General features: G+C 39.6%; 1 protein-coding gene across 2 annotated transcripts in view; it reads left to right on the top strand.

Moving 5' to 3' along the window:
* RALGPS1 (Ral GEF with PH domain and SH3 binding motif 1) overlaps positions 1 to 20,678 on the top strand; it is a 1,336,836-nt gene that overhangs the window by 1,280,623 nt on the left and 35,535 nt on the right. The window contains exons 16-18 of one of the 2 annotated variants that reach the window (XM_069241778.1): positions 6,809 to 6,889; positions 16,803 to 16,859; positions 20,109 to 20,214. In XM_069241778.1, the coding sequence (XP_069097879.1) occupies positions 6,809 to 6,889; positions 16,803 to 16,859; positions 20,109 to 20,214 (244 nt within the window). The remainder of the gene's footprint in view (positions 1 to 6,808; positions 6,890 to 16,802; positions 16,860 to 20,108; positions 20,215 to 20,678) is intronic. The other variant, XM_069241780.1, reaches the window with a different exon arrangement.

The raw sequence follows: 20,678 nt of genomic DNA on the forward strand, positions 1-20,678 counted from the left end.
CACCTCAGCAAAACAATTTGTAGCAGATGGTCGGGTTCTTCCTAGTTCATAAAAAAGAGATTCTGGCTGATAGATAAGCAGAGCCAGTTCGATAAAGGGCCCAATGCATTAAAAGAGCAACTTTAAAGAGTATCCTTTTTTCAATAGGCAACCAATGCAAGTTATACAGATGAGAAGAAATATGCTCCCATCTAGGAAGACCCAGAGCCATCTGTGCTGCAGCGTTCTGAACAATCTGAAGACTACTGAGCAAGATAGTCCAATCTAGACATCACCAAAGCCAAAATAATGGGGATCTTGGAAGAGGAGGATAGAAGAAACAAAAACTTCTCAGCCATCTGTAGGATGCCAAACCAACGAGATAATGTGGCTGTGAAGGACATCTTATTATCAAATTATCAAACACCTAGACCTTTTGCAACAGTTGCATGGGTGTCAGGGGCAGGTATCCCCGAGGGCCAGATGACCTCTAAATCTAAGGTGAAATTGTGTCCGGAACTGAGCACCTCGGTTTTCTTAGTGTTGCACCTCAGCTGATTGACCATCAGCCACTGAAACTCAGCATGGAGGCATGGTTGAATCATCTCAGGATTAGATGATCTTGGCTCCAGAGGATTTCACTGGCTTAGCCATGGGAGCCATATAGATGATAAACATGGTAGGGCTAAGCGCCGAACCCTGCGGGACCCCAACTGACACCATCTGGCTGGAAGAGGGATACGGAGGTAACCAAACTTCCTGCCTTGTAAATCAAGATATGAAATGCCAACCTCAAGGAAGCGAGAGAGCAGTCTGCCATGTAGGACAATGCTGAACGCCGCTGCCAAGTCCAACAAGATTAGCACTGCCCTACCCCCTCTATCGACAGTGCTTCTTAGCATCTCAGAGTCCTCTAGCAGAGCAGTCTATGACTGGGTCTATAACTCGATTGACTAGGATGGAGGAGACCATTCACCTCGAGATAGGCAGAGAGTTGGGAGTTAACAATTTTTCAGCCAGCTTAGAAGGTGCAGGAAGGAGAAAAATTGGCCTAGAATTTCATGGCAAATTAGGGTTAGCACTTGGCTCTTTTAAAAGTGGAACGATTTTGGCTCTCTTCCAATAGGTAGGCACCAAAGCTAGAGTGAAAGATTTATATAGGAGATAGAAGAAGAAAGTGAAAAAGAAGAAATAGGCAGAAAGCGGGGATCAAAAAGATCATGCAAGAGTGAAATGAAAGGGCAAGGAGTAACAAAACCAAAATGCTGGCACCAACACTAGACCAATTGCTTTTACCAATGGTTGCTTCATGCAATGTCAATCCAGATCAAAGTTCTTTTCCATTGCTCATGGCTACTGACAGATGCAACAAGAGATATCTACATTGCTTACCAGCTACTTCATAGAACAGGCATTTGGAATAGTTAGGAAGTAGAAGATGGTAAATGTGGTAAGTATCCACTGACTATGAGTACCGATGTATGGTCTTCCCAACCCAATGAAAACCGCATCTTGGGAAAATTCTGCAGTTTTCTATTAAGTTGTGTTCACATTATTGTTAGTGCAGAATCAGAAACATCACAAGAACAGATAATATACTATTACAGGCAGCTGCTGGGGGCTATAATGCTTCTTAAAGGCCCTCTTCCTGAGTTATGATTCCAACCTGAAGTCAAAGGCATTTAAAAGGAAGAAGTACTATAACAACTGTTATAGTCAGACGTAGAAGGTCTATAATTCTTTTAGAACTTTATACCCAATAAGTGTCTTATAATGTACAGGGATAAACTGAAAGACAGCATTGGAATGTTGGCTCAGAAGGCCTATATCAGTAAAAATTTATCTGAGCCATTAAGTTGTCTTCAGTGGAGCTCCAAACGCAGTGCTCTAATGCGAGTTTAGAGGGGGGGGGGACAAAGGGCTGGCTTTGAATGAGGGTGTCAGTGATTATCTTAAAAATCTGGTACAGCTCTGGCCAACCTGCACCTGTGTTGGAGAGCCCAGGTTTAGAGCCAAGCAGTAGCTTCACCAAGTACGGCTGATACCAGGGCCCGTAACTGAGCATGGCAAGCCTTGGTGCCACCATCATGGGAAGTGAAGTGCCCACATGCTGATAGGACGTGGAGGCTGGAAGGGAGTTATAGGTAGCCAGACATTATTGGGTATTGGTAATGAATATCACAAAGCAGACCAAAGCCTGGTCATATATGGATCAAGGCTGGTGGCAAAGCACGGATATCTAAAGCTGAAAGAAACACCAGTGGAGCACTTTATCCTTGTTAGAAATCTAAAGCCTCTTAAAATGCCAATAATACATTTAGTGCTTTCATTGTACAGCTTGAAGAATGTAACTGGCCTACGTAGCAATCTTTCCCTGACAGAACATGGCCTGGGAATCAAGAGTCTCCGATAGGTGTGTGTGAGTTACTCCTTACAATGACCTAGATTATTTGCTTCTTCCTATAGTCCATTCCGCTGCATCCATATATATTCCGGGTACAGGAAAAAATCCCTTCTCAAGCTCTTAAAGAGATATTTAGACACCAAATAGAAGTGGAGTAGGAATAACACTTACAAATACTTCACTACAAACCTTTTTCAGGGAAAGACATTTTTGCTCCTTTGAGAAGAACGACACTATTAATTGTCTAAAAAGAGATTCGTTTTGCAAATGCAAAAATAAAAATAAATATTAAATTGCCTTATTATAGTACCATCAAATTTACAAGATTAGACACACAATAATCTTTTGAGATCAATGCAAAGGATTACATGAATATATTCAAATAGCCATCTGTATCTTTAGTTAAACATGTTAACAGGAAAGAATTAGTTTTTATCACAAGAAAACTTCAAGGACATTAAAACAAATGTAGAAAAGGGCAAATACAGTAATATAGATTATGGTAATATAACCATAATCTAAAAAAGAACTTCAATTATATGCCTCACATGTAAAGGCTATGACTTGATGACTACCAAACCTGGGGGGAAACCCTACATTAAAAACACTGATTGTGAGATTTCTGTCATGGAGCATCTATGCCGTTCTGGCCATCGCAGCTATTTCTAAAGTAGTCTTCCAGACAGAACCAGGGGCCAGATAGGGGCCAGGTAGTTTTGATTTTGCGACTCGGAAATTGCGAGTCGGAGCGACTCGCAATTTCCGAGTCGCAAAGTCATATGTAGAATGGTGTCCATGACACCATCTGCGAATCGCAAGGGGGTCGCAAAAACCCACCTCATTAATATTAATGAGGTGGGTCGCAATTTGCGACCCCCTTGCGATTCCATGCACTCATGGTGGCCTGCTGGAGACAGCAAACCTCCATGTCTGTGACTGCTTTTTTAATAAAGCATTTTTTTATTTTTTTTGTATTGCAGCCCGTTTTCCTTAAAGGAAAACGAGTTGCAATACAAAAGAAAAAATGAAACCATTTGGTTTAATTTTTTCAGAACAGGCAGTGGTCCATTGGACCACTGCCTGCTCTGAATTATTTTTTTTTGCCCCATTCACAAAGGGGAAGGGGTCGCATGGGGACCCCTTCCCTTTTGCAAATGAGTTAGCACCCACTTGACATGAGTGCTAACTGCAAATTGCTTTGCGACCGCGTTCGCAATTCTGCATTGCGGTGCGAATCGCAAATAGGAAAGGAACACACCTTCCTATTTGCGAGTCGCATTCCCATTTTGCGAGTCGGTACATTTTGCGCCATGCAAAATGCTTTGTACATCTGGCCCCAGGTCTCTTTTATCTGATTTCTATGTAATTGAAGGGTGGCTGGAACTTTATTATGTTGATGTGGTAGATGAGACTTGTACTTTTTACCACCTGGAAATCCAAAAGAACCTTGCACCATTTGTGTAACTGTAGCAGGTTCAAGATAACAAAAGTTGTCAAGTGTTTGTGTACTACCTGTCCAGCAAATATCTGCATTTTCAACTTTTTGGTTCACTTTTCACGGCAACACACTCAACCTCACAGAAGTATTATTATGCTTTCAGATAAAAAGCACCAATGTTGTATATAACCTTTTATGACAAAGTATAACTTCCGGCACCATAATTGTTCACCAGCATATTTAAATCATTCCACAAAACACGTTCAAATCATTCCATGACCTTCTCTTCCAATTTCAATGGAAAGTAATGTAAAACCTTTGCTTCACTCCCATCCCTGTCTCTACAACTAAAGACCTTACCTAGATTTTGAGGTGTGTGATCCACTGATGTTCATATTATCCTTGCGGTACATGCAAATTTCATAACTTCCAATTGAAACAATGAAAGAAGTGTGTGTAGTGGACCTGACCACTAGACGAAATTTAAATTATGCCAGCATAATTTTGAAAATTACCTACAATTGCACTCTTACACCATTTCACATTATTATGCACCATCTGCTGTAAAACTTTACAGTGAATGTCCAATATGCAAAACTTTTTTAGCACAAATGCACAGGAACAACCGAACGACAGTGGCTGTTGTTCACACCGCTTTTGTTTAAATGTGTGCTAGCATCAGAAATTTATGAAAGAATGCATTTTGCACTAAAATATAGCACAAAATGACAGATTTGCATTTCACATTGTTACGCATAATTTTGCTGTAACCACTGGAACCGAGCTATAGTTGGCTAATGAGTCCTAACAAGGGTGAAACTGGTCCTGGGTTTCTTGTGTTCCGTTTCAGGGGGTACCTTGCCTGGCCGTTCCGCCGTTTTGCAAAAATGTATTTGGAGTCCAAAACACAGTATATGGACTGTTTTGTTTAAGACAAAGGGCCTTATTGCAAGTGTGGCGGTCTATAGACCACCTCACACTTGCGGTGGCTGCCACATTACAACCCTGGCAGTTGGACCGCTAGCTTTGCCAAGATGTCAGATCCCAGCGGTCTGGAGGATGGCGGCAGTCCCAATCCGCCAGGGCAGTGTTGGAAGCAGTGCTGCCCTGGGAATTACCACCTCCTTGTCCTTGAGCAGTGTCATGGCAGCAGCGCCGCCATGAAAAGGCTGGTGGAGAATGGGTGCAGGGGGCACCAGTGAGGCTCCTGCACTACCCATGCACTTGGCATGGGCCATGCAGGGCCCCCCCTGGCCAGCACTGTCGCAATGTTCACTGTCTGCTTTCTAGAAAGTGAACATTGCGAGGGTACTGGTGCACCCTGCAGGCTACAGCTTTGCCGCCAGCTCAATTTCAAGTCGGAGACAATGCTGTACCCTGTTTCCTGCTAGGCCAGCGGACGGAAACTTAGGTTCCCACCGCCGACCTCACAAAAAACCCATAATAACTCTGACGGGAAGGTTGCCCCATAGGTGGCAACCACCCTGTTGGGAGATTGGCAGATAGAGTTTCCGTCCACCAAACTCATAATGGGTCCCAAAGTCTCCAAAATGAAGGCAGCAATACCAGGAACTTTGCAGTAAAGCTCTTACTTTTAGTGATGCAAGAAAAAGGGTCACTTAGAACCTGCCTTCAGGTCTTAATGGTATTTTGAAATTTTAAGGGAAAGAGTTGAATATGAAGAGAAGATGATAATCATAAAATTCAGGATGTTTGTGGAAATAGTTTCTCTTTTTATAGATAGAAAGATAGCTGCTTTGCCTCCAGGGTAAAGCCTCACTTTAGTAGGTGAGTTCTTTGACACAGACGGCAGAGGATGTGATAGCTTTCCCCACAGTTTTATTAAAACAGTAGCTAAACATTTGCTTTAAAATGTGAAAGGAACACATAGGTCAGGATTAGAGCGGTTTTAACACTGTGATGAGTGAGTGTATGTTAACAATTGTGTTGCCACTCTTAAAAAAGGATACATGAGTGTATGTCTGTAGGTGTAGCAAACCTGCATGCATAATAATGAAATATTGCTTATACTGATTGAATTAAAAATCCAAAACATATGACTTGATTCACAATTATATGTTTCAGTTATGCATATGTCAGGTAGCATTTACAGCTTTATATTTGTAGAGACATTTTCTAAGAGATGCTACCCAAGCCACTGTGTCAACACTTAAAGAAAATAAAGTAGCTCTCTAAAGATTACTAAGTGCATTACTAATTGACATGTGACCAACACTCATTGCCATCCTTACCTAAAATCCTCCATGTAAATGATGGAGATTTTAATGACTAGGCCAGGAAGAAAATGTGAAAAACTAAAAGTACAAATCCATTATCATTTGAAGGCTAAAGTGTTTATTGTATCTTGTTGCAGATTAAGCCCATTCCCCCTTGATAGAAAGAGGTACAGTCCAATCGAAAATTTAATAATTGCAATACATTTTGGGAATACTAAAAATTATAAAAAATTCAGAAATTCAAAAGTATGAAAAATCAAAATAATCAAGCCTCACAAAAAGGGAAAAAAGGGATAAAAGAAAGTTCAATAGCTGTGCCTAAGTATCCAAAATACATATTTACACCTAAATACCTCTGAAGATTCTAATCTTAAAGACACCCACTGGCATACTATCTACAGATGAAATTATGCATTTTTAGTTTAAAAACAAAAACAAAAGTAAAATATGGTTTCCTTATCCTCTATTAATGACATATACAATTTTCATGCTTTACATCGAGATATGAAATAGTAATTAGCATTTGTTCTTGCTCAAAGCCTTAAGGCAAACCACTGAAGTACTGTTCTAAATTGAAAGGAAGTGTGCTTACTATGTTTAACATGAACCGTTTTGTACTTTCCTGTTGTTTCTTTTAATGTTATGTGTCTGTTGAAGATGTGTTCATAGTATATTCCGCTGTGTGTTATATGTGGGCATACAGTAGAGGGATGTTGCACTGTTAGAACTCATGTTTAAATTTGCAAACAGGGATCGATCGTATGCCACGCTGGGACCCAACTGGCGGGTTCCAGTCCGAAATTCTCCCAGAAGTCGAAGCTGTGTATACAGGTACCATAAAGTGGTGGTGGGTCTCTCTTTCCACAAATGTGGTGTAAAGTTATTCTCTTGAATCTGCATGCTTTTCACAATGATCAATTTAAATTATATTTGTTGAGGGTTTTGTAAATGTCCAGTACTATAAAAGGCTAATCACAAGCTAGGATTTTCATTAGTAAATTCATGGCCCCACATTAAAGAACTTATTATATGTAGAGTCTTGGAAAAGAAGAATTAGCTTCTTAGCTAAAAGTAATTCAGATTTACTAAAGTAATAAGTGTCTGACAATGGCAGGATTTCTACAATGGATCAAAAAAAGAGTTTTCTTTATTCATTTACCTCATTGTAGTTCTTCGCGATTAACTTTCTTACAAGTTTGCATTTCATTCACATTGTATTCTTTTTTCTGCACATTTAAAAAATGAGAAGTGATACAGCTATATTGGCTAAACATTAATAAGCATATTGAGAGTCACTGAGGAGTTTCATAATCACATAGAAAAATGAGTCCAAATGCCAAGTTCCTTTCTAAGGCTGTGGACCTCAGAGGAGAATTGAAATATCCTTTTCATGTACAGTAGATGCTATTGTATTCCTTATAATAAAGTTTCGCACAATTATTCTTCTAACAAATCTCCTAATTCCTTGGGCTCTTACGCCTTTATATAAAAAGGTAGTCTTGAAGCAGACATGAAAATTAGCAGCAGAATCTGCAGTATAAAATTAAACACACCAAAAAGTAGTTGGTATTTTTTTTGCAAAAACATGTTAAAATCAGTTTACTATGAATCTGATATAAATGGACAGTGGTTCAGAATGAGTAGTAAGATGTAGAGAAATTCTTTCTTTCCAAAAATTAAGATATTGCCACAAATCTCTCCTTTCCACTAATCACTGTCCATTTTAGCAAAAAAGCTCTTAGGAACGAAAAGCATTTTCATTGTTAGGGTGTGATGCTCCATGACCTGCTTTTCACCCAGACTGCTGGCTCTGGCAGCAGCCATTAAGATGTCAGAATTCCAGTGTAATACATTATTACAGTTGAACAGCTATTGCATCTTCTTGTTGTCGGTGTCTGGAGAAGTCACAACTCAGCTGTAATGTAATGATCCTGGCTTTTCTGCTACGATTGCAGGCTTACATGTATTTGTACAAGAACTACACCCATTTTTAAGATTACAATTTATTGTTTAATGAGGTCTTAAAAATGAATCACTGGGTTTTTAAAATGGTCATTCTCATTTTCTAATAGTGGCACCTCCAGGATTTCTGTAATATATGACTTTTCACTGCTATGTAAATATGAATGTCTCCAGGTGTGCTGTTTAAATGTGAACCTAATGTGGCAGGTAATTGTGCTTCTTTGTTTTTGTGTTTATCATGTTGAGGTGCAGAAGTGTGCGTGGCATTGATCCAACGATATGAGCTCTGTTTGCATGGATAAGAGAAGAGTGGCCTCTGTATGCAAAGTTATGTCAATGTCATATGTAAACCATTATGCTAAGTGATTTGTACTAACATTTTCATGAGAACAAAATAGGCCCCTGCAGGTGTCCATCAGAACGTGCTGATTCACCTGTTTAAAATAGAGGGACAAGGTTTTAAACTTTGTAGACCACTTTCACCCCAAATGTATTTTAGAAGACAATAATTCTCCAACTAAAAGCACCTTTTGGAGAGTTTTTCTCCTGCCAACATATTGAAGTGTTCATCCCTAAATTTGCTTTTTTAACTTTTGCAAAGTTTAAGGAATTTAACAAGATGGCAAAATTATGAAAGTGTGTCAGAAACCCCTAAGCATTTTCTACAAACCTTCATTTAGAATCAAATGTTTGGTCTACGGAGGTTCTTGTGAGAAGCCTAATATCAGGGATTTAGCCAGGGACTGTTCATCATGCTTGTACCCTCAATGTTCAGTGCTTACCAATCATTACAGTACTGATGCAGATTCCTGGAAGATTTATTTGTATATTAAATAACCCCCTCGCCTAAAATAGTGTTTAGGTCACCTTAAAAGCTGTTGAGAGATAGAGTGGGTTTCATCGCTGTCTAGCGCCAATGGAAGCTGATGATAGACCTGTATGGAAATTAAGTGCATGCGCAAAGCAGATGATACCCAAACAGCAACATAAACTGAGAACACTATACAAGGAGTGCATCAAACAGATTCTCATTAAATGTAAAGGTGCATAGTGCAAGCCCTACCTCGTCTTTTCCAGCGCATTAAACAGGTAGAGAATGACTGAAATGGGCAGAGGTCCTGTAGGGGATTAGTGAAAGAAACCAGCCAGTACACTACCTATGTCTGGGTTGTCATTTAAGAGATTCTGTTGTGAGGTGCTGTTGATCATCTTGATCATCTGCTCCCAAATGATGTCTCTAAATATATTTCAGGAATGCCCTCCTAGCTTTTCGTAACAAGGCCAAGGAAGACACATGCAACCATTTCCTCATTGACCATGTTTGAATTTAGATGTACCCCACTCTGTGCACAACATCAAACAGCCCACACCTATGGTTATTCATTTATATTGATTTTCAGTATGATGAAATGTTCCAGATTAAGTGGTGCATTTTTTAATTACCTGTGAGCAGACCTGGAGGAGTTGTGTGTCTGCTGAATGCCATTGTAGGAAGATGGGGCGTGACTCCTCTGGATCACTTGGTTTGATCTGCAAGCTTGCCGGGCACGCCCTTTCTGTCTCCTCCCTGCTCATCGTTGGCCCCGCCTTTCTTCATATAGGCACTGAGGAGTCCTAATACCAAATAGAAGGAGGCAAAAAAATACTTTCACAGTTGACTGTAATGTATAAATTATAAGCCACACCAGAAGGGGGTGTCTGATTTCCTCTGTAAGCCACAAATGTGGCCGCATTAGTAGAGTTGCTCTAGAAAAATGTCACTTCCCAGCAATAACCTTTGCACAGACTTCGAATAGATTCATTGAAAGTTCATAATCAACAATGGAAATATTGGATTGGTGTGGTGAGTCTGAAATCCCTTTGAGTCCAAAATTGAAAACATGTTTTTCAAATACGCTTTATTGGTTTTCTGGTATTTACAACATAAACAGCCAGTATGATCTGCAAAACCGTACACTTGAGGTTAAGAATCACAATCCTGTTGTCGGTGCCACTCAAGGTCCAACTTTTGTCCCACATCGTCACATACTAGTACCATTCCCAGATCAGCAAGCAGCCTTTGGTAGTGTAATAGATTTATTTCATGATAAATTCTTACCAATGCTATTCAAGCCCAACGATCAATGGGAACTCCCAGAACCTCCATCAGAAGCACTTGGGCCCTACACCAGAATACCTGTATCCAGAGCAATGGCATGTGATAGGTTGAACCTTCTTGCCCTCACCCCCTAAGCCATGCAGCCTTTGGGTTCTGCCCAATTAGAACAATTGTACCCTGGTTCATTAGATCATTTGAATCCCACTCTTATTGCTACCTCTGTGGGGTACATTTGTGCCTCCTTTCAGTCTGAGTTGTATAAAGGTCCGTGTCTTGCTGCCATTTTACTTTACAATGGTCGACTATTTTTTTCAGTGCTCACTTGGGAAAACCTATGCAGCATCTTGTCCACATGTGGGCTGAAATCTGCAAGCCATATTAAAGTGTCCATGAGTAAGTCAAGCAACGGGACCCATAGTTTGTCAAGAACCATGTATTTTAGTTTTGTAGGAAGTTAAAGATGAACAATACCTAACTGATGCCAATCTCAGGTACCTATTAATATGGCATAACAGCCCTATGTGTGTGGGTTTCCCAGTGCTAGTCGACCATAAATGGCAATGTCTCACAGATTTGTTTGCCATATCTTAGAAACCAGTTGTATCGCTGGCATGTGTTAGCTGTACACACCCACCTCTGACTTCAAACAATCAAATATATACAATGAGATATGATTCCTTCAGGAGCACCAACCCTGGTGTATGCCTGTGTGGCAACTGGAGATACAAATCACTCTTGACTTTGTTATCTAAACTATTCACTTTGCAAGTAACTAGCCTTCTATTGGCCACTGATTTAGGAGCCTAGCCACATCTCCCACATTGCAGGACAGTGTACTTTAATAGTCTTTCAAAGGATATTTGTTATTGCTTGGTCAAACGTTACCGCACCGCTTTGAACATCCTACTTCACCACACACCTTTTTGTGGTAAGTCTTAAGCTATCCGCGACCCCAGTGCAAAAAGTGCCTGTCGTCCTGCCTAAAAGGCTTAAAAGTACTGACCAGTAACAGTTAGAAGGAAGCCTGGAGGTTGAATCCTATCTGCTGCCATTTTATCTCTCATTCCTTAGGTGATAGTGCAGACATTATAAATAATTACTGACATCAGCTACATGTCTGAGTTCCTGAGAATCAATATAGTCAAATTATCACAAATGCAGAGGCTCATAAGTGAAATAAAACAAACAATGTGTGAGTAAATGTAACATCTTTTCACATTCTGATACTAACTCAGGTTGTACTCCTACCTTCTGTTACCAATTCAAGTACTTTCATGCCTCACTCCTGATTGCTAACTGATTCCCCCTTGATCATCTGTCTGTGGGACTTGCGACTCCCTCTGCTCAATGGCTGCAGCACAGTACTGTGTTGCGGTGACCAAGAAATTGTACTCTGGACGATACTCTGTGCTTGGCCCACACTAAGGCTGTTTACTTACTTATCGGCCCCACAGCTGGAAATGTTATAAATGCATCCACAGTGTGATTACTGGGCTGAAAAATCTGTGACTTACTGATGGATTTGATAATAAGCCCTGAAGAAGGCAAGACATAATAGCCTGACGAAACAGGTTGTCTAGACCTTTTGGTGAGTCAAAAAATAATAACAGGACAGCCCATGAACATGTCATGCAAGACTCATCCTTTCAAGTGTGCTAGCAGTGACTGTACAGTGACCTTTCTATAAATAGCAAATCATTAATTTATTTAAGCAAATTGGGAAATGTCTTCCAGAATTTAGGTAATTTGATAACAATAAATGATAAACCAGTAGTTGTTTATGAATACAGGCACATCCGAAGGTCTTATTTGGATTTGAAATTCAGTGTTTTTATGTTCACTGTTATTATCAATGCAACACAGGCAAATTCTGAATTTAACGCCTCTTTAGAAGGATTGCCCATATAAAGGACTGGGCAAAGTTGGGAATATGTTGCTGCCATGTACTATGTTGTAAACTAATCTCCATATAAAAATGAACCTCTGTATGTTTTTCTGAACTTTTAAAGATTTCTTATATGATTATTAATGTTGTTCGGTGCCATAGCTGATGTGATAGACAATTCTGTGAGATACAATTAGATCCTAGGTCTGCCTGACCCCCTATAGCAAATGTTTTAAAGCCCTATGGCTAAAGAGTCTACAAATTTTTTGATCGCAGTGTTCTGTTCCTTTTTGAACAATATTAGTTTTTTTAAACAGAAGGGAAAACATTTCCCAAGAGGAACTTAAATATTGTTTATCAATGCAAATAGATTGCTTTAGAGTAACAATACGAAATATACGAAAAAACATATACATCTATGTTTCCCAATGTAATATTCATTGAATATTGTGTTTTTGTTTTAATCATCCGTAAATCATTAGAATCATCTTTAAAACATCAATAAAAGATTCAATTATATTATATAAACTTTGAAATGATAACTAGAAATAATCAGTTTAGGTTGAGAAGAGGGAAGCCTTTATCGGGTGCACAGTTAAACAGTACATTATCAAAAAACATTGTTATTCCTTTGTTAAAGGGAAGGTGATAGTTAAAGAAAAATATGTCCCTCCCCCGATCCCACATACAAACGCCCGAAGAGAGACCACACAGTACACTCATGGTCAGTGGCAAGTCGTAGTAAGATCTGTAAAAGAAACAAGTATGACTTTTCTTGCAAATAACATTTGTCATCTGAAATGTGCTCTCCTTTTTCCTTTCCTTGTTTTATAATCAGCAGGACATTATTGGGGCCCTTTGCTATAATTTCTGCAGGTACTGAATGACCATTTGGAGATTCAGCCCACACCTTAGCACTGAGGTTTTTATTTCCTGAATCACAGATTCCCTTTCCTTGCACTGTCAGAAGGGCTGGGGCAGTCCCCTTCCTTACCAATCCTCCATACACTGCACTTATGATAAGTTGGACAATTCTGTCTCCAATTTGTATGAATAAATCAGCTTCTCCACTATTTAACAGAATAGCTTTGATTTCTATCAGTCCTGGTAACTTTCCTCTCCCTAATTGATCTTTGACTGTTTGTCGGACAGATCTCTGTGGTGTGTGCTGACAAATCGGTCATTGCACAATCACAGTTTTTATCAAATCTTGGGGAATGTGCATCCCTCTAATATCTGCCCACTTGTAAGTGGCTTTTTCTCCCAGGTGTCCACATTTCTGGTGTGCCCACTTAGCCATCCCCACCAAGTCAGAATTCTGGGTTGACACTTCTGCCTCTGAACTTTTGTCTTTGTCGTCTGCAAGGGAATTGAACCAGCGTTCTAGTGAGTCAATGGGACAATGAGCATCATCTATGACTTTACTCTGTTCTGAGGTTTCCCAAATTTCCTGCCACAACTCTCTGCTCCATACCTCCTTTGAATGAATGAACCAGTTTGTACATGCCACGTGTAAAGCCAAACGGCTTTAGAGTCTGATACTCCGTGTACAACTCTGCATATTGGCTACTTTTTCCTTCTCCTGTGGTGTTCAATATCTTTTCAATAACTGGACTGTATGACACTACTTTCCAATGTTTTTTATTACCCACGTATTTGAATGAATCATTAGTAAAACAAACACGCTTTCTATCCTCAGGGGACAAGAATTCAAATGGTGCACTCCATTTCACTGGTGACTCTTTTACCTGTGGTACTCCCTGCACCCTCTCCTCATCCTGTACAGGGGCTTGTGACACCTGTTCATGTAGGACTGCAGTGCCTACCGGTCCCACTCGAGCCCTGTTTTGTTTGTACCAGATCCAGTGTATGATACTAGTCTCTTGTGCATGACCTATACGGTGAGATTTAAGTGAACCATTGCATGATTGATATTTCAGGTCTCAGAATTACATTATAACCTAGTGTCATTTGCTCAGTGTCCACTAGAGCCCAATAACAGACCAAAAACTGTTTTTCAAAAGGAGTATAGCGCTCCCTAATGTCAGGTAGTTTTCTGGTCCAAAGCCCCAGGGGCACCCTCGTCCTCCCCTGTCTCTGCCACATACTCCAGTTTGCATATTGTCCCTGAACAGTTACATGTAACTCAATGTTTCCCTCTTGCACTGTACACAAGTCTAAAGTCTGTTGAATTATTTCATTTGCCAAATCAAAAGCACACAGCTGTTCCTCACTCCATTCAAACTCATGTTTTTTCCTAGTTACTTTGTACTAAAGGGTTAAGATTTTACTCAGATGAGAGTCATGCTGTTTCCAAAATTCAAACAATTTCATGAAACTCAGTGTCTTAGTGCAAAGTGTAAGAAACTGCAAAATCTTTTGTTTTACCTGTAACAACATCTCTCTGTGTTCTGGATTCCACTGAATTCCTAGAAACTGCACATTTTGCGACAGTACCGGTGTCTTCTCTGAATTAATTATACACATCGTACTCTGCAAAAGTGGTCTAAATAGACCGGTAACATCGCCAAATTCTTTCTCAGGGTATTCTTTTAAAGAATGCATTTTAATTCCTGCCAAAAACTGTGAGTTACTATGTGCACGAACTACGCTCTGCTCATGCAGCTCACACCGGCCCCCACCTTTTTTAACCTCCTCATTACTGGAATGTGAAAAGCCAGATTCTCCTGTAACAACTTGGCAGATTTCAGCTTTATCTTGCAATAATTTGTTCTGACTAACTTGCTCCTTTAAATTCTTATTTTCATGTTCTAACTGTTTACATCTCTCATGCATTTTTCTGTAAGCAGACAAAAGTATCTAAACCCTCCCATCAAGAACAAAAGGGACATCATTCCTTTCAAAAAGCACCTTTTCTAAATATGTAAGAACATTCAACACTTTTGTTTTATCCAAGCACCCATCCCAAAACTTAGAAAGTCCTGAAAACAAGAAAACATGTTTGTCACAACAGCATAAGGCATTTTAATTTCACATGCATTTTCAAACATGGTTTGCGGTGCTTCCTTTAATTCTCTGAACGTAAACATATTTACACTTTTAAATCGTGCACTCTCAACCTTTCCAACCTCCCTTTTAGACTGACCGATCTACGCCAAAATGTTTTGCTTTCACTAATGACTGAGCTGGCAAAAATCTCTGGAATTCACTTCTCAGTTCAAAGAAGACATTTATTATTATTTCACCACTAGGTTCCTAAAAGGAGATTAGTACGTCGAAAGCACATGTTTCAAAATAGTCACAGCAATGAAAGGAAAATATATCAAAATGATTCTCAACTGCAATGTACAGAGCAAATATATGTGATTATATTATAGCATAATTGCAAAGCAAAGAATAAAGTAAAAATTCATCACCGTAGGGCCTGCCAAGCTCTTCATCTTTCTCATGCCAGCAAGAAGATGACCTGGTTCAACTGCGAGAAAGAGATATCCACCCTCGTGGGACAAATGTCAGACATTTGACATCTAATCCTGACCGAGGTCTTGGAAATTCCACCTCTACTGAGCAGGGCCACCTTTTTATATCTTAAAGAACCGAAACGGTTTTCTGGAAAAAAAACCTCCCATGAACGAAAAATATGCAAACATGCTGGCTACTGTAGGTCAGAGTTGAAAGAAAAGCGTTGAGAACTGGCCAACATCTTAAGGCATTCCTCCCAAGGCCGAACCATTGCCTGCACTGAAAAAACATAAGTCTGGTACACTCTTATCATGCTGACTGACTAATTGTCCAGTGAGAAAGAATATAAAAAACAAGCACAGTTTACCATGTGGGAAAACCCAGCTCAAGTCAATAGGCAGCTAAACTGATTACAAAATGTAATCTGCAACTGATGAACACTGAACAACTAATCCAGATGCAAAGTGGTGCAACACAAAGTCAGTGGTCAAAAATATATATTTCCCTACAGCATGAACAGTAGCAGACTCCCCATACCCAAGCCTTGCATCAAAAGTGACTAAATACTTAAGAAATGGCAGCATTTTGTTATCCTGAGAGATGTACAAAAGTGTGGTTTTGCAGTTAACTAGGAGACAATGTTACAGGCCTTAATACCACAGCAAAAGGGCCTTGTGGAACTGTTCCAACAACCTGAGTGTATGGCACATAGCGGGTGTGACATATCTGTTGCAGCGAGCGTAACCCAAAATACCTGTAGCAGTATCCTGTGTTATATGCACTGTTGACACTAGTTCATCTGTAAACTCTTCATTTTGTATATTCTATATTTCAAATGCACTAGTGAAACTATATCTGTCACGCATTCCAGAACTTGTGCAGACAAGAGAAATATTAGACATATTAGAGGTCACTTTCGACTATTGTTACTGTTATTTTGTGTGAATGAAACCAATAATCAAATTATATCATTATCATCTCTAATTTACATTAGTCGTTTACTTCCCTTTTTCAAATTGACTTTAAAATCTATAAGTGCTTTGTCTTTCAAATATTTTGTCCAATGCTTTTTTCAGATTTGCATGTAGCATAACTGTTAAATCCAGTAAATGACAAGAGTATAAAACCCCTTGACGGTAACATTTTGTTTAATATTTGCCTTCACACCCACTTGCATTCTCTTGTGTTTCATTCAGGTGTGCAGCCAGCATAACACTTAGTATAATGCAATAATCAATGAGTGATATTTTCTTCTTTGAGTAATACTTCTAAATACATGACGGGGAACTTAAACATCTAAATTTTATAAAGAGAGGCCTGTGTGCACTGCCACCAGTGTGAAACATATAGAAATGGTAGTGTGTTTATTGTTTCAGCTCATCGCGCTCAGAGAGAGCCAGCGCCTGGACACAGTCACGACTTGCAACAGAACGGTACGTAAATGTTTAGAGTTTTGAACTTTCTTCAAGGCAGGGCAATTTCACATTCCTCTGCCCAGCACCTCCCTGTTTAACCAGATGTCACTTAATGCTGTCTAAGAGGCCTTCAGGCTTTGCCTTGTGCCTTTGCTTCACCTACTGTCTCATCAATAGATCATTTATTGTTACAGGTCACCCAAGTGATCACAATGCTTTTTCCTAAATGATCATGTTCCCCTTTAAAAAAGGACATCCCTTTGTTGTGTAAACTATGACTAACATAGTGCCACAAGGTTTGCTTTCCCACCCACGGGTGACAAAGGTAAACTTGTCTCAGTGCACCAGCCCTGAACATGAAGGACAGGTTATTGTAGCCTCGCAGGACCCCACCCAATACTATTGCTTTTGAGTTACTAACAATCCCTGCAATGCCATCAGGGGCACTGTAGTATCAGAAACAAACCTAGTTCGTTATTCCCAGTACCATATACACTGTGATAAGAAGAATAGACACTTTTAACTAAAAAGTACAGGACAAATCTGTTTCTCAGTACAACTAAAATGACTACACAGGGTATCATAAAAACAGCAAGAAGGCAATTTGTGAGTAACAAGAATAAAATGAACATTTCTAACGCAGTTAAAATGTCATCTAAAACCTAACACCCTAAAACCTACTTCAATGCCCTACACTGAGAGAGCATAAAAAGTAGAGCAACTTGCGGTCTACAGTTTTTTAGGAAGAAGAGACACACTGTATACCTTGTTACCAGCAAGAGCTAAAGTTATCAGCAGAGGACAAATGCGCACTGCAGTATCAGCCTTTCTCTTGAATTTAGCTTTATCAGCAGCGGGCAAAATGTGGCATCTTTGAAATGTGCTGGCAGTAGGTGAGACTGTCTCTGGTATAACCTTGTGCGCTAATCTGGGCAAAAAACTTCTCATGACAAGGGGTCAAGTGGTAGACCTTGTATAGTAAATCTTATCAGCGATTGGAATTTCTGACATAAGTTTAAGAATGTCTGACATAGATTATGTGCACCATGGTGTTCATCTCAGACATTTCCTTATCCACATATAAGGTGAAAGGAAGTCAATTCAGACTACGCTATTTTGGTTATATGTTTGTATTTGTTTTGATTTGACCTTGACATGGTGATAAGAAGACATTTGTTCTGTTCAAGACTGATGCCACATCAGGAGTTATATCTATGTCATTAGTGGAATGACTTGATACTTTCACAGTTTTTAGAAAGATAAGGTCAAACAACAGTAATTACTGTAGTTCGGCATAAATTGAGGAAAATTGTGACTCCCGTAACCTAAAACTGAGACGATTACTTCCATTACCTAACATGGATTCAGGGCCTATTTAAAAATGGAGTTGGTCCTTAGGACTTTACATCGCCTCATCCCATACATCTGTCACCCATTATGTTACGATATACGAGTGGTCTAATAAGAGGTGGTTAAAGTGCTCAGGTGGCCACTCTTCGCTCTCTCTCTTCTTTTATTAGCTTACACAAATAATGCGGCAAAGCTGGTGATGGGTGTGTGTGAGATTCAGCCATTCTTAAGGGGGCCACAAGTTTATACCGAATAACATGGGCGTGCCAAACATTACCCTTTTTTAATAATATACACTTTGTTTTAATATCTAAAGGCCAGATTTAGAGTTTGGCAGACAGGGTGCTCCACCACAAATGCAGCTGAGCACCCTGCCTTCCAAATTGATGGAGTCTGCTCTAATCAGACTCGGCAGATCATCATGTTTCAGACAGTGGTGCCATGGCTGTTTCCGTCAATGGAGACCCACAGAAATCCTAGACCAGTTGTCTCCAACGAGTAGCTCGTGAGCTACCAGTAGCTCTCCAGGTCCCTGTGAGTAGCTCTCATGTGTGCAGCCCCAGCCTACTAGTATATAAGCTTTTGCTTGGTTGGATTATTATATGAATGACAAAATTAAGATTCATATATTCGAAATGAACTGTGTGTATTTTCAGAACTCATAAGGTGTTGTTTGGAGAAAAATGGTTGCCTTTTTAATTTGAGTTGGAGAAATGTATTATTCACATTATTATCTTGGTGCCAGGAGTGTTGCAGCTATGGTTGTTATGTATTACCTAATTAGATGCATTCCATTTTATATATTTTTTTATTTTACTGCTGGCAACCCTGCCTAATGAACTGGTGTGATCACTACCGACAATCTTGGATGGGGTGCTCACTACATCATTACTATTATTAGTGGCTCGGATGATTTTCATTGAACATAAGTAGCTCTTGTTACTGAAAAGTTTAAAGAGCCCTGCCCTAGACCAATGGCTGTCTTCCGCAGAGCGGGTGGAGATCTCTGGATATGGTCAGCTGTAGTCCAATAAGGGTGGTGAAGGTAAAAGCGTCTGTCCACTGATGGATGATAATCGCTGACCAAACTCTAATTCAGACCATAAATCCATTACTGACTTGCACTATTGCTGATCACTTTTAACCCTGTCCCTCCCTTACCTACACATATAAATACTGAAAATAACACACATGCACCAACCTGTTTGTCAGGGAAGGGTTGAAACACCACCCATAAAGTATAAACCCAGTTGCCTGTATATCCTCCACAGAACCATTTTAAGTTCCCTTGTAGGTTCATGGAAACAGTACTCACTTTTCACAATGAAAGCAATCTGCCATTTTGGGGCAAGCATGCCTTTTCTAATGGCTTCTCCCTGAATGCCTCATTACCAGCCCTAAGCCGTTACCGGAGTTACTGAAGGAGACATCACTCTCTAACACTCCACTCACTCTCTAGTGATGGCCTGCGGTGCATACGCAGGCACCTCCAGAGATGTCACTGAAGAAAAGGCTGAATTCACAGGATGGTGGCAGCTAATGTCTATCATGTTTGTAGGTATATATCACATCTTCAGTTTAAAGTAACACAAAAATTGTGTCCTGCAAAACTGAGTTGTAGCTCAAGCATGGACTGCTTGCAAGCTATATTTTAACAAGTTTCAAACAATGTGGGCATGCAATATCACTACACACTGAGAAAAAATATTTTCTGGAAAATTATGTTTCTTTAAATGAGAATGGAATGAATTAAGTTTTATTTTCATAACAAGAAATTCATTATTTTTAACAAATCTCCAGTAACTGCACAGAGCTGAAAGTTTACATAGTACACCCCTGACAATGCAATTTATTTTTCCAGGTTTGCTTTGACCACCAGTTTGTCTATGTTTAATGTGCTCTTGTCTCTTCCTTTAGTCTCACTGGGGCTTGCAGCTGCACATCAGCAAATTCTTCTGGCGTCATCACAATGGAAGGAGCAGTAAGAAGAAAGACACTTCTTAAAGAAGGGAAGAGACCTACAGTGAGTTGTTGTTCTCATAATAAAATGCTTCTGCTTGTAGTTTGCCACACAGTGTATGAAATCAGTATTTTTTCTCACCTACTTCTGTTGTTCAACTGATCCGGTGAACTTTTATACACTGGTGTTGATGTAACCATCTAAGGAGATGAAGGTAACCTGATTAATAAGGCTATTTGTTTCAGTAAACTCAGTCTTCCTTATTGCAGTTCATGTGCTTTAATATCTTAATTCGTTTTATATTCATTAATTGCTCACCCTTTTCACCTTTATACTTGGTGTTTCTACATGTATGGGAACAAGGATATTATACCTCCTCAGAATGCCCTGGTCACTGTCACTTGACACGTCTGACTAAATAGTCCAAAAAAAGAAATTTCCTACTCATCCATATTTGAATTTATTTTTAGTATCTTACAAAAATTTTATGTAAAGAGAATATTTAAATACTTATACAGTATCACCTT

This window comes from Pleurodeles waltl, chromosome 6 (genome assembly GCF_031143425.1).
Source record: "Pleurodeles waltl isolate 20211129_DDA chromosome 6, aPleWal1.hap1.20221129, whole genome shotgun sequence".
In the NCBI taxonomy this organism is placed as follows: domain Eukaryota; kingdom Metazoa; phylum Chordata; class Amphibia; order Caudata; family Salamandridae; genus Pleurodeles; species Pleurodeles waltl.